The following is a 15,497-nucleotide window of genomic DNA, read 5'->3' as shown; positions in this document are numbered from 1 at the left end:
AACCACATATCAATTCCTTGGGAACTACCCAGAACACCTTAGCAACTGCATAGTTACATGTTAAAAAAAGAGCCCGAACACTTGCTACAACCACATGTAGCAACATCCTGGCGTCTCATGGTGGTGAGTTTTGCATGGGCAAAACTTACCTACATTTTGTACAAATCTAATTTTCCTTACATCCCCTAAATATGGCAAGCTTACATTTGGGGATGCACTGTATATGGAACCGTAGCTCATGTCTATCTGTTTTGATATCTTGTTTTTGTTTTTTTTCCTGCAAGTAAATGCTGGGGAGCTTTTTGCTGTCTTTAAGCATTTTAAGATGCTGTTTCAGCAGTATCACTGCGTAGGCGGAGTTAGATATCATAAAGCACCACTGTGATTAGCATTCTTTGTATCTATCTTTCCCTTTAAACTCACCCTCTCCTTCTTCCTTTTGTTCTTTTCTCTTTTACTCTGTCTTTTTATTTTTTTCTTTACCTTTGATATGTCAGTTTCTTTAGCTCTGCCCTGGCCTAACACAGGCAAATCCAGGACAGCAGGCCAAAGGTAAACAGCAGCATTGTATCTACATCAATTTGACAAGGCAGTAATTTGTTTACCATCTTGGAATTAAGCACAGCAAGGCTGGTTAAGTGTATAACAAGAGAGCCTTATAGCCAAATTAGGCTTCGACACTTTATACTGTGAGAAATTCTCCTGTTTTTCCTTCCTGTGTCATGAAATTGGTGTCACTCGCAACTATTTATGTGATTACCCTCGAGCAGTGTTTGCTAAAGAACATCACAGCCTCCCCAGAGGTAAACAACCAACAGTAGTATGTTTTTTCTCACACTATTGTTATACAATTTCCCTCATGTCATTCCAAACTTTTATGACCGTTTAGCTGATGTCTGGATTCAAATTTGGTACATTGTGCTAGATTTGAAGACACAGTTATTAATTTCAATCCTGGAGTGATGCATGTTTCTGTGTAATGCTTCAGGAGACTTGGAATAAGATAATTTGGTGTGAATGCTTGGTGCTGATTTTGAACGCTCCTCCACCATGTGTCTGCTGTATTTAGATGAGTTCTAACAGAGCAAACTGCTGTTGTGTCCTTTTCAATTAGCACCGTCTAGTATGTACACATTTGACATTCCCTTATCGATACTTCAGATTGAACACAATTCAAAAAACAGTGTAGCTGTAATGTGCGAATCTGTGTATGAACTCTGAAGTAAAGGACAGTGTTCTGATAGAAACTTCTTTGGTTTGTTATTTCCTTCAGATCTCCACTCTCATGTGCCAAAAGGAACACAGGAGTGGATACCCTTTCCTTTATCTTTATTTTTAATTCAATTCTGTCCAAAAACAGACCTGGGACAATTTGTACACCAAAAAAATGTATAATCATAAAACCATGCCCTTCTTTTTGGCAACCAGATTACAGTGCTACTCAAACTGTTCATGTGAAGAGCGAGATCACTTGCATGGTTACCTCACTGATTTTTCTGTTAAGCTCCCTGTTGATATCAACTTATAATTATCTTTATATCTTCTACTGTTCTGCTTTATGGTTATCTCATCACGTTAATGTAACAATATGTGTTTGTTGATTATTGAGTGTTTTCTGTCTTTCTCCACAGATCCCCAGCTCAAGGGTATAGTGACCAGGTTATATTGCAGGCAGGGATACTACTTGCAAATGAACACAGATGGATCTCTGGATGGGACTAAGGATGACAGTAGTAATTCTTGTGAGTTCCCTTTAATTTCATCATTATTGCACATAATAAATAGTCAAAACATGAACATGTTTCAGAAGGATTTTTTTCTGGTGCTCAAAATGCTACAGCTACACTTAAAAGGGAATGTGACCACAAATGCATATCATTATTTTTACTACAGACACTTATAAAATCCCTGTTACTGATTCATTTTATGTAGTTATCACTGTTGCTGATATGGCAGTAGGCTGGTCCCTGGGGAGATGTGTGTGCATGTGAGGTGGTAACTCAGGAGGCAGTGGTGTATTATTAGCCTCTACTGGGCCTGCTTTTCAAATGCTTCAGGCCAGCTGCTTAATTTGATTTTCATATGCAGCTGTAATGAAAGAGTGACACACAGAGGGCTTTCTGTCAGTCACACACGCAAGAGATGACATTTGTTACACTTAGAAACACATCTACACAGATGCAGAAAATAACTGTACTTTTGGCATATAACAATATAAAAACATTGTTTGGTTATTATTGGTAAATTACATTTTTACTAAAGTAACCAAAGTTTCAATGAAGTAATCAAACAACATCAGAAACTATATTTTCCTTTTTTTTTATTTAGTTGTAAACCCAAATGTAGATATACTCCAAAAAGAATTTAGACAGTTTTGAACAAATAAGGCACACTTAAAATGAATGAACTAGATAAAAATGTCAAACCAAATGTGATCAGCAAACAAATAATTGGAGATGTTTTCTTTGAACCGACACCTTTGTTTTTCATCTATTATTTAAAGGGGTCATGAACTGAGAAATAAAAATTCCCTTGATCTTTTGACATATAAGAGGTCTTCATAGTAAAAAAAAAACATCTTGTATGTTTCAGAACTTAACATTTTCACATTAGTCAAAAAACAGCTTATATTGAAGCCGATCTACCAAAATGACAACTTGTGGAATGTGCCGCTCTAAAACATGGGTAAACCCCACCTCTGCAGAAGAATATCAATGCCTGCTTCTACATCACTGCCTGTTTAGCCCCACCCACTGATTTGCGCACTTAGTGTTAATAACAAGAGAGACGAATGGAGGTTTACACAGAAACAAACCGGTAAAGATGGCTTACATTTTTTTTTATTTTATAATGTGAACACTTTTGCTTTGTCTAATATTACAGATCCTTTGATATGAACTGAGTATTTATCCGTTTTTTACCTTTTATAATTGCAGTAGCGTCCATTATATTACAGATGAGCGGGGTTCAAAACAGGACAGAAAATAGCCTATTAGTGCTAAAATATTATGTTTTTTTAATGTAAAAATCTTGATAACATTATAAGTGGACAGTAAAATATATAAAAAAAACGACAGTTCATGACTACATAAATATAGATACAGAGATGAAGAGGAAAAGAATGAAGTAGCATTCAATATCTTGCTCTCTTTGGAAGGCAAGGATGCAAAGTCCATTTTGTGCCCTTCTAAGAATCTGTTCCAGTGTGCCCATGGAGCACTTCCAGAAACTCACTTTGATGTAACAATCCAACTCATATTTTGCCACGCCAGAGTCTTCCGGACCAGGGCTTTTCTGAAATTATTTTAATTCAAGCACCCCCGGGAGCTCTGCCAATTACCAGTGTGTTGAATTGAGTTCATTAAACTGTAGGTTTAAATCACCCCTTTGGATGCACTTAGTGTCACCAGCTAGGCGGTTTCTCCCATCCAGTACAAACAATGGCTGTTACCTAACAAGACCGAAGAGCTGCTCCAATAACAAAAGATCCATTAAATCTGCCACACACTACTACTGCCTCGAATCGCCAGCCTTCTATGCTCCAGCTTGTAGCGCCAGTTTTCTGTTGCTGCCCACTGGGCATAAAAACAATTATTCTACATAATATGAGGCCCCCATTCAATTTCTGTTTATCAGTTTTATACTCCACACTATCCCCTTTTATGCACTCTGTAGAGTGCGGGCCATGTTCAGTTTATGGGTTTAGATTTGAAGCCCATTTTTTATCATTTTATTGATGTTTGCTATTATTACAGTATTATTAGGGTTAGAGGTTTTTCTACATCCTAATCACTCTTATAACTGCATTGCAACATTCAGAAGCACCTTAGCAACTACATAATACAAATTTTCTACAAAAATAGTAAGTTTTGTTGTAATGTTCAAATTTTACATGAATTCCTCAGTTCTTATTTTATAAATAATATGTTGATTTTTGAATTGAAGGGAAAGTTACGTTTGTTTACCCTGTATTGTCTTTACAGCGTTGTTCAACCTCATCCCTGTGGGCCTTCGGGTCGTTGCTATTCAGTCTGTGAAGACAGGCTTGTACATTGCCATGAATGGAGAAGGCCATCTGTACACATCAGTGAGTATATGGTCATATACTTGGGATAACAATTCTAACAATCCTATTGCTTGAACTTCAGATGTTTGTGACAAATTCAGGCATCACAGATTGCAGACTCTGTTGTGCTGTTACAGAACCTAGTGAACTACTGTCTACATACTGTAAGCAGCATCCTTCTATGGCAGTATCCCATAGATGTAATAACTAAGTGATTGTACATGGGAGATTTGATACGCAACTGATTTTGCATTAGCTATTCTAAAAATGCTATTATTTAATAGCCATAGAAATACATATCACACACAAAAATTTGGTAAAATAGCCATTTGCAATTAGACTGAAGTATGTCTTATAGAGAGGCCCACCTGGTTCTGAAACCGGTATTGATTGGATTTTAAATCTAACATAGTTTAACTTACAAACATCGTGACTTTGCGATTTTGGACACTTGAAATCTGTAGTCTGCCCAGTCTCGCTTGCAATAACTGCCAGTGGTTCACTCTGAGATGGCCATCTCATTTACAATGACACATCAGCTCAGGCTCAAAGCTGATACCCTCTTCTCTACTGCTTTATACACCTTGAGCTCAAACTCATCTGAAGAAATATTCTGACGGCAGAGAAATGATGAGTCATTGTGACCACCACAAATGTTTGGGCAGAACATCTTGTGATCTATTATTTCATTCTGTAATAACTGATGTTGGACTTATACACATACATTTTTTCTTTCCAGATAGCAGAGCTCGAAATTGCGACCGTTTTGGTTGTATATGCTCCTCATATGTAATCTGTGTGACCCCAAAATATATTTGGCAGCATTTGTGAGAGTGCACATAATTGTTGTGGTGCGACCTGTCTTCATTTCTCTGCGAAACGTTCTCGAATTACTACACAGTATGGCTGCTGTGAGCCAAAACAGTGACCGGTCCACCATTCTGTTCCAACGTTACATAACCAATAAAGCCTCATCTTTACATTCTTAACTTTAATGCGCATTTTATATTAGATTGGTTATATTAGTCATCAATCACTCCGTTCCGCTGAACTCGGATGTCACGTGACAGGGAACTAACTTGGAACCGACCGGTTTTTGTTTTATTTCAGCTGATCTCTGTTCTTGACTTGCACAAACTGCACTGAAATAATTTTCCAAAATAAAATTTTTGTGGAAATATTACGAAGTCTGTAAAAGCCATTAACAGAGGCTAGAGATGCTGAAGATGGACGCAAAGAGAAGAAAGTACTGTAGCAGGCATAACGCAGGCTCACTTTTCTCTATGTGCAAAACACATAAAGAAAATCCTAAATATTTAATTGGTCGTGGGGGTTTAAATTAATGTATTCTTAGGGGAACTGACTGTCTTGAGAAAAGTTTAAAGTTTTTCTTGCCTCTGTTTATTGCTTATATAAAGAATTTAGTTCTATATATAATATATATAATATAGTTCTATAAGCACTGCTTGCTGTCAGAGAGTGAATTTGCATTTTCATTCAGACCGTTTGCTGTTTTTGTTTCTTGCAGATGTTTTATGTAGCATCATTTCACAAAGCTCAAGTCAGACCATTCTGTTTTTGCATCACATTTTGAAATAATACATTCTTATTTATGTCTGAAACTGCTCATGTACAGTATTCAGCATCATTGTTTGGATCATGATTAAAATGCTGTGGTTGTCTTTAATTTTAAATGGCTACAGATACAGACTGTAATAGAACAGATGAACATCTTGTTAATGAGCTCATATTTAAAAAATTTCTTGTCTCCTGCTTTAAAAAAAAAAAAAAGAATCAGAATTAGCTTACTCGCTTCTAAATCATTAGCAATCGGAATTGGCCATGAAAGATCGATGCACCATAACAAGAAATGCTGGGCATTGTATGGTCAAGAATTCAGAATCAGGTTCAATTGCTGAAGCTTTTAATCATCAGGATGTTGCCATCCCTTCCTCTCAAGTTGTGATGCTTCTTAATATTCAGTGCGTGCTCCTAAATTTTTGTTGGTGCTGCTAACTTCTTGAAGTTGGGAGTACCATTGCTACCAAGTAATAAAGAGCCCAGGGTAGGTATACGGGTAGCTGAGTTAAGTTAAGTAGAATCATCTTCACTTTCAATAGATATTTTTTTTGTTAGCTATAATACATAATAGAGCATGTCTCTTTTATAGTTTAGTTTTAAATGCAAACTACAATTATGCACACCTGCATGTGCATTAGTGGTTTTAGCAAAATCTGTTGCTGAAACATTTGTACTATATTAAAGTCTTGATGTTTACCATCAAACATTACATTTAGCCTACAGCGCAGTGTGTCCACATTTACCAGATGGTCATTAACTACTGGCAACCATGGCAATCAGTGAGGTGTTTCCTTTCCTCTCAGGTGCTGGTCATTATTTGACTGAGTACTGCATAGTACATATTCATCTTTTCCATGAGCACTTGAGTGAATGCTGTCGATACACAATCTATAGCGCCCAAAATATTGGAATTGCATTATAGCACTTCTTATGCTGCTACTTCCTTAGAATTAATCACCTCATTTATAAGTCATTTTGGATAAAAGTGTCTTCTGAATTAATACATTTAAAGGCACAATATGTCATTTTTCACCACTAGAGCACAAATTCAAAACAAACAAAGAAGTTTGATGATGCCGTGACTCATGGGAGTGTGGAATCATGGGAGTTGTCATCTTCATCCCCACAGCCGATGCAGTCCCACGTGACTCAAATCATGTTCGTGGATGAGCTAATGATTTATTAACGTAGTAGAAAGAAGCAGTGTGAGGCTGAAAGCCATCAAAGCAAAATGAGGCTGCTGAACGAACACGACACATGGCTTGAAAGCAGCGGAGCTTTTATTATGCCACCCCGATCACTTCCGCTCCTTCCGGTCATGCATGTATTGGAAAAAAAAACCAGCACTGTTTTATACTAAATACATTGGAAAGTTCTGTTATAATGCTACTCTGTGCGATTCATCTGTCAGTTAAAACACACAACATATTAAATCATCTTTGGTGTTTCTATGTTAAACACCAGAAATTGAGGGGTCATGATGTCATTGGCAGGCATGACACTATGGACACGGTTATTTCTCTGGATTTAAACATTCTTTGGAACATTTGGGATAATGTAAGTACACAACTCACCAAAATATATAACACTGTTCTAGTAGTGTTTGGATATTTTAATAAAAAATCTTACATGTTGTGCCTTTAAATGTAGTTGTAAATGTAATAGTCACATACTGTACAGATAACTTTGCATACAGAGAAAGGGTGGTGTGACCACCAAAATTATTTAGATAGTTCTGGACATACATTTTAGCCGCACTTAAAATAGATCAATTCAATTGGATTAGACTATTGTTTCATAATTTGGACTTCGATGTGAAATGTTTTGCTTGATAAATTCCACATGCTTTGATTCGAAATTCAGCCACAGCTGACCCAGCATATTTCACTGGGGAGTCTTATAGAATGAACATTTTTCTTGGTCCTAATGGGCTTACTAATCAACTCTATGGATGTGCCCACACGCTCTCTCAGCTTTCTATCACTGCTTCTTTTCTGCTCTTTCTGTTCCTGTGTGAATGACTCAAGTAATGGCAGAGAAAGCTCCCCTCCTTTTTCTCTGTCTGCTCTCTTAGGTTTGTACATTCATTTGTCATTGTTTCTCTTTTCTACAAGAATGTGTCTTTATTACCTGACCCTCCATCCATTAGAGGCCATTTTCAATAGTGAATAAAAAAGGCACTTATAGATGCCCTCAGATGTGTATTAAAAATTACTTTTAATTCTAGCGCTACAGCAAACATGAGAACAATTTTAAACCTTTTTGAAGAGCTAAATACTTAATAGGGATTTTTACATTCTGCTAAATTAAATTAATAGAAATAATAAATGGAATTAATAGCATTTGTATCGTTTTGGGAAAGACTGAAAGGCAGGAAAGTAGACCAGAATGAGATTTATTATTATTCAGAGACCACTAAAACTTGTCTGCTGTGGCTAATATGAGTTTTGAAACAATTGTGTGTCCATTTCTGTCATTCCAGGACTTTACTGAATCACAGATTAATAACATTTCATAGTGTACGATCAATCGTTACTCATTTGCCTTCATCAGTCAAACATAAATGAAGGCACACTGACGGCCCACTTTGATTAGTTGATCTCTATTCTCTCTTAGAGTCAGGCTGAGAGAATACGATAGTCCTGTTGAATAGAGCAGAATTCCATTAAGAAGCTCTAGCACTGCATCCTGGTCTTTTGTCTGTCGAGCCTTTTTTTTCTGTCAAGCGCGGGAGTACAAGTGACCTGATAGTATCGAAGCATCCTGAATTTCACCACAATGGATTCATGCCTGGGAGAAAAGAAAGACTTCAATAATCTTCCATTTTTCAATCCATCTCTTTTGTTCAAAGGGCTCAAACTCTGCTTTCCACTCTGCCGCTGATGTTCATAGGCTGATTCCTCCTTTGGAATAATAATCAAGCTCCATTTATGGGTGGCTGCAGGTGTGACAGTTATGCAATTATATAAATACAAAACAATACAAAGCTCTAAAAAGCAAACATACTTGTCTGCTTGAGTGAATGAGAAATTTGCATTTAACTATTAAAACAAATGGCAAAGAACATTAGGCATATTCATTTATTTTAGTCTCTTTATGACGTTATATGGCCGAGTGATTTGGCATTTCGTGGATCTCTGGCTCTCTTCAAAGCTGTTTGTCCTCCTCTGGATTGAGGTCTATAGCTTTCTCGCCCTGCTACACTTGTTAGAGCTACCTTTCATGAGTGTTAGATTGACTCTTCACATCAGTAGACTAGCCCCTGTAGGCTTACATCCCTTTGGTGATTGTGTAGTTTGAACTATTGCTACCAGAGGTTGCTTATAAAGCTCAGTGCACTATAGAACCAATTTGATTAGTCAAGTATTTGATTTATTTTATGAAGACTTACTGTATGATGCAGCCAAAGCATTGTGCAGTAATGCATGAATCTTATTATGGATCTTTTTGCCATATTACTAAGTGATAGAGCTTTTAGTCCTATGAATTAATGTAACCTTATCTGTCATCTCCTGAAGTAATGACAATATTTCCGGTCACTTGATGTTTATCTACAGTACTTGTAATCTCATTAATTGGTGTTGGGGTATAATAGTGGGTTATAAAAACATTCAAATCTTTCAATGTTTCCTGCTATGAGTTGACTGGTTGCCAGGATTTCTTGTATATGTTGGTTAAAGATAAGAACTTGTCTTCTTACAGCATTTTTTTTTTCATATCTAACCAGAGGTTTCACATAACCTGTCCAGTCAGAGATAAGCACCGTCCAATCCCTGCCCTCCCACTGAAGGCCACTACCTGACGATTGCAAAATTATCAGTGCCATTAAAATTAATAAAATACCTTCACAATTTTTTGATATATTTGTTCCTGTCTTAAGGGGAACATTTCTCCAAAGGGCAAGGAAACTCAGACCAAAAACAACAACAACAACAAAAAACCCCTGAGGTTATAAACTGTAACAGAGACGATATGAGTGAGTTCATCCCATGGTATTTTTATCAGTGATGGCAGATGGCTCAGTCTGATTATATTCTCAAGAGTTTTATTCTCACGTTCACGTCTAAATCTTCCTACACATTTTTTGTTTGTTTGTTTTGTTTTGTTTGAACAAGCAACCAAAATCACAGAGCATAATATTTTATGATGAAACGCCTTATTGAATGGAAAATGCAAACATGCAGTGTTTTTTTTATTATTATAATTTTTTTTTAAATAAGCTTCACCAAACAGTGCTACCTGAATACAAAGGCAGCAGAGAGAGGAACCAGGGACTGGTGAGAAACCATCTTCATGCAATAATGAACAATAAGGTCAAAGCAAGCTAGAATCAGGGGACAAGTCATGTATAAATAGGCCTATTTTCATTCTGTTAAGATGAATTATATTTTAGCCCATATATAGTTATAACTATGTCCATTGTGCAGACAATACAATTTTGAATAGACCGTCACTAAGCATAAGCACTTTTGCATCACATAGCCTAAGGGTCAATGACAAGATGTCAGTGTTTTTTTTTTTTTTTTTTTTTTACTGGCATTGATATAGAACTCCGCTTACAGTAGCTCGCCTACGAAACCAGTGCAGTCAAAGGTGGATGGAGGTTTGGGAGGAAGGTGCCGTGTGAAAGACCAGTCGCAGAGTTAATGGAGCCCCACCAGTGAGATGGAGCTTGACACACTGATAAAGTTTCCTTCTGCCAGCTTGTGCAACAGAGAGGGGTCTTATTTGGAAACACATAGGCAAAACAAGGTCAGGTGACTAATGGAGGCGAAAGCAATTTCACTGTAAGGCAACATCTAAATGGAACCCTTTGCTTGCTCCCCGACAGTGGCATTACATCCATGCCAGTTTAGTCTATTTTAGGCTGGCCGTATCTTCAGGCAAGTTTGGCCACGTTTTCAATTTAAATGAATTTTTGTCATCTGTTTTCAGCCATATAATGACTTTATGAGCTTTGGAACACAGGCTGTGAACAAAAAAAATTTTTTTGTGGAAACCGAGAATTCTTTTTTGAAATTACTTTGATAAATAGAAATTTCAAAAGAACAGCATTATTTAAAATAATATTTTATAAAGTTATACATGTCTTTACTGTCACTTTTGATCAATTTCATGTGTCTTTACTGAATAAAAATATTGTTATTATTATTATTATTATTATTAACCCCAAAACAATTGAACAGTAATGTATGTTCTCAAGAGAATGGTGTTCTGTAAAGCTTTTTTACCTGCTTTAGGGGGAGTTTAGCTTCCTTCTTATAATTCTGGAAAGCAGTTAGGATGGAGATGTCATTCACAGATAGATGAAAGGCCTTTATCTATAAAGAACATCTAACATAATTTGCTATTTGGTCGTTACAACTGCCTTTTAGTTATCGACATGATGGTAATGTAAGTTTGTTAGTTCACAAGTGAATAAAAATGTAGAGCAGTCCACTCAATTGAATGTCCAGTTTTCCTTTGTGGAAGGGCCGTGCATTCATAATGGAGGCTGGTAGCTACATTAGTCCTCGAATGAAAGGGTGGGGGTTGTGTAAGGTAAAATCACCTTGTAAAATCTGCCTATGTATTCATAAAAAAGGATGCTGTAAGAAAGAGATGGCCTACTTTTGGAGCTATGCATTATGTGTCTCTGACAGATAATCTGAGTGCAACAGAGTGGAAAGAACGCAGTATTGATTAGAGAGCAGGAGACGGTCTGAGAGGTGGAGGATCTTCTTGATGGCACAGGAGGAAAAGCTTTGGCTATGTCTGAGGATTTTCATGTTGTTGTGAGCAGTCAGGCTTCTGTAACAACAATGAGTTTTACAGAATAATTAACTCAAATGATATATAGGGAATTTGAATAATTAATCAGGAATATGATTAATTTAGATCTCAGATGACAGTTACATTAAATTTGATTGATTATGAAAAATAGCTCAATTGCCTATAACAATAAATAATCACAGGGCACTGTAACTTACTCATTAATATGTCAATATTACATTCTTCATATCAATTATTGTGATATCTCTTACTGTAAATTACTGCAAATCAAACCGTGGTATGTCCAGCAAACCACTGTAGACCTATCAATTTTCAATAAAGTTATCACGCCTTATAATTCAAGGAAAAGTATTCTCTGGCCATGAAAATATTATCCTATCCTTATGATAAATTTAGTTTCTAAATTTAGAGCTTGTAGCTATAGATCAGACATTTCAGTGACTCGTAATGTGAGTGGGGTGGAGTCCAAGCCAATCGTCAGTATATGGGTTTTTAATAATTAAACTAGTAATACATCAAACTACAAATCACACAGAGTAAATATGCGTACGACAATACAAACAGTAAGCTTTATACAATACATAACGAATCCAAATAAAAGAGAGAGAGAGAGAGAGAGAGAGAGAGAAAATAGAATGAGATCACATAAGGAGCTCAGGTATGAAAATCACAGTCAGTAACTTTTGGAAGCCAACAACAAATCAGATCATAACAACACTTTAAACCAGCATTTAAATCTCCATAGAAAAGTGATACTTGCATGGCCCAGCGCGTGAGCGTGGTCTTTTTATGAAGCTTTGTGCGCTTGTCCTTTTGAAAACAGCGTGCGTGTGCCGGAGGCCATGTGACGCGCGTGCACGCTTCGCTGGATCTTTGCGTGAGCGTGGAGCACGTGGTCCTTTGTTCTGTCCTCGCGCGGTATTTGAAAGGTTCAACAAACATTGTCAGAATTCGTCTTCCTTGCGTGGAGAGGCGAATAGTTGAATAAACTTAGTAAAGAAAAGAAAAGAAAAGAACGAAAACGAAAGCTTCCAAAGGAGCCATTAAAATGTCTTTTTCTCTCAGCTCCTGTGCTGAGGGGGTTTGCGCTATGAGCGCGGCACGAGGCCGCGCGGAGGGTCGCACAGGAGAGCAGCGTGTCCGAGAACCAAGAACGAGAAGAAGAGGAAGAAGAAAGCGGCGGACCTTGTTCGGTCGTTCTTATGGCTTGAAATGGTTCACGCCCCTTTTTCGCGTAAACAGCCAATGAAAGTCCGCGATCTGAAACGGAGGGAAAAGTTCCTTTGTCTCTGTGAAGACAGCCCCCCCCCCTGGAGATCTAGGGCTTGTCCAAATTCCAGGGATTATTCTAGCAAGTTTGTAATTCAACATACATATTTCATTACTTTGCGCTAGATAAATGGGTCTGTCAGAGCATGACGATTAGAACAAGACTAAACATAATAGATATATGTGATCAAAACATGAAGTTATAAACAAATGTAGAATTACACATATTTAAAGATTTGTTTAACACATGATAACACTGCAGATGTTGGGAAACATCTAAATGTACCAAAAGGGAATACGTAATACATGTATAAAACATAAAAACAGAAAGTTAATGAAAACATTCCATAGAATGCATTGTTCAAAAGAAGCCAGTGATTTGGCTTCTCTCCTGTCCTGTGTGGTCGTAAACTTTTACGACCTGCAAAAGTGGGGGTTGCAGAAACATGGCTCTCTTTGAGAAGGTTAAAGTGAGGGGAGACATTTCCTAAAGTATAAGCTTAGCACTTATACTCTCCACATAACAAGGATTAACCATTTTATGCAATCCATAAACATATTTAAAAATACATATTAATAATAAAATGAAAGTAAGGAACTTATACGAAAGGTTTCCTTTGTCTCCAGTGTTGGAATGTGGTTGGGGATTTTCATTTCTTCTTTGAAGCTTGCATGGGCATCGTAAATAATTTAAGTCCAGCCAGGCTGGTGCCAGGCCAGGCACTTGGTGCAAAAAGAGTTTCATTTGGAAAATCTGAATTAAACACATGAATCGATGATCTGCATATCCGTTACACTTCACTTAAGACATTGTCTGTTGAAGCCCTAGTGGCTTATGCTTTTATGGAAAACATTTTCTGTTTTCTTGACCGAGGTTGTTTGAGTAGACATAGATATTTAGTCTTTTTATATTATGAATAGAAAGATTGTATTGCATGGAGCTGTCAGTGTGGGAAGGAAGACTGCTGAGTGAAGTCTCTAGTATAAATGGAATAAGAAGTACTGTTTTATCAACAATTGATAAAATGAAGTGCATGTGCAACTACCTCCCTTAAAAATAATATCAGGCATTTATAAGATTTTTGAATGCAATGTTCGACACGTACTGTATAAATTTGTTTAACTTCCCAGTGAATGTTTATGATCTTTATAATGAGACTATAATAAAGACACAATGCATAACTGTGTTAATTTGTAGTTGATCAATCTGAGGACAAGACTAGACTGTGAGTTGGTAGTGTGTTGACAGATTTAGAGGAAGCGATTGTTGAATGCTCACATTGTTCACACCAATAAAAGGATACTCCCTACAACTCATTGGATGAATCAGAAAATCAAGATTCAGATTTATCTTCCAAAGTAATTACAAATGAGAATATTTGACTGTTTTAACTCTTTTAACTTTGTAGTTTACTGCTTTCCAAAAATCCAGGTCCTTTTTTGTCATGCCTGTAAGTATAAGTGGATTTCCCAATCTCTAATAGCACTTTTCTGATGTCATGTCTGTAACGGCAATTGCTCTTTGATTATACATCTCTGAGAACACTTATTGTGCATTTATAAGTGCTATTTCAGTGTTTCGTGAGCAGAAACTATTTCTCGCTATTGTTAGCTCACTTGTACTTTATGAGCAAATTACATAGAAGATAATGAAGGTTTCCATGCATATTAAACTCAAAAGGCAAGACTGCTTAACATGCATGGCAGACATTTTTATTGGTAATGCATAATACATCCCAAATCATGCAAGTCTTTTCTGCTGCTCCACGTTGAATGCTACTTCTTGATGTATGTACATTATATTGTAGTAAAAGAAAGATCTTGATGTTACTTGCTCCTCCGTGAATCTTGTTTGCACATGATAAATTAAGTTCATGGGGCACAATAGCCAGTTCCCACAGGATAAGCTTCCTATAGTTGCCATTGTTTCTGCTTATACTTTCCATATAGTATTCAATAATGCAAGCCAAGGCCATAAAACATGTTCACTTGTGAAAAGACTTATAACCCATGAAGAAATATATCCTTTCATTTGTCTTTCTAATGGTGGTATATGTCAAAGCATAGTGCAGCCTGTTGCTGTCTGAAGATAAAATGTGCAAATGAGCCCATGGAATGATAAAAGAGGAGCTACAAATCTGACCAGGACATTAATTGAAAAGATTAAATTAGTTGTGTCTTAGCAGAACAGCCTGATAACACTGATTTGCGTATAGTCAACTGTCAGAGTGGACTTGGAGAACCTGTAGTTAGCTTAGAATCTTATTTTTTTTAGAGAAGATGCTGATCGTGGGTGGTGTTTACTATGGATTGAATCCCAGCCTTGCCCACCTTCAGTTTTACAGACATGCTTTCCCTATTGAAAAATGAATATATTAATGAATATATTTTAAAATACATTTATTTCATGCTAAGTAGGGATGCACAGAATGTTCGGCATCCGAAATTAAGCCAAAAGACCAAATAAATTGTACTGAACAATGACGTGATGGGATCAAATAGAGGGGTGCACTAATGCAACAAACATGACAGCAGCATGGAAGCGTTTAAAACCATCCGAGAAAGACACAAAAATCATTAAAAAAATTTAAATCAAATTTTGTTTTATTGTAATAATGTCTGCTAGAATGTTAAAAAATTTCAGTGTTAAGGAAAATATATATATTTTTAAAAAAATTGGCTATTTGATGAGTGCATGCATTACTCCGGGATATTGGTTTGCTTGAACTCAGAGGGAGTGTCAGCCACATTAAAAAAAAGTTAACATCTTAAGTAATTTGTGGATTAATGCGTATTAGAGATGCGAACC

The 15,497-nt window shown here is 36.7% G+C and overlaps 1 protein-coding gene across 3 annotated transcripts in view; it reads left to right on the top strand.

The window, feature by feature from the left end:
* Positions 1-15,497, top strand: part of LOC128019915 (fibroblast growth factor 14-like) — a 127,398-nt gene that overhangs the window by 83,284 nt on the left and 28,617 nt on the right. For all 3 annotated transcript variants that reach the window (XM_052606265.1, XM_052606264.1, XM_052606263.1), the window contains exons 2-3: positions 1,632-1,742; positions 3,984-4,087. In XM_052606265.1, the coding sequence (XP_052462225.1) occupies positions 1,691-1,742; positions 3,984-4,087 (156 nt within the window). In that variant the 5' untranslated portion in view covers positions 1,632-1,690. The remainder of the gene's footprint in view (positions 1-1,631; positions 1,743-3,983; positions 4,088-15,497) is intronic.

The sequence above is a fragment of the Carassius gibelio genome, chromosome A9 (assembly GCF_023724105.1).
Source record: "Carassius gibelio isolate Cgi1373 ecotype wild population from Czech Republic chromosome A9, carGib1.2-hapl.c, whole genome shotgun sequence".
In the NCBI taxonomy this organism is placed as follows: Eukaryota; Metazoa; Chordata; class Actinopteri; order Cypriniformes; family Cyprinidae; genus Carassius; species Carassius gibelio.
This window is presented reverse-complemented; position numbering and strand designations above follow the sequence as displayed.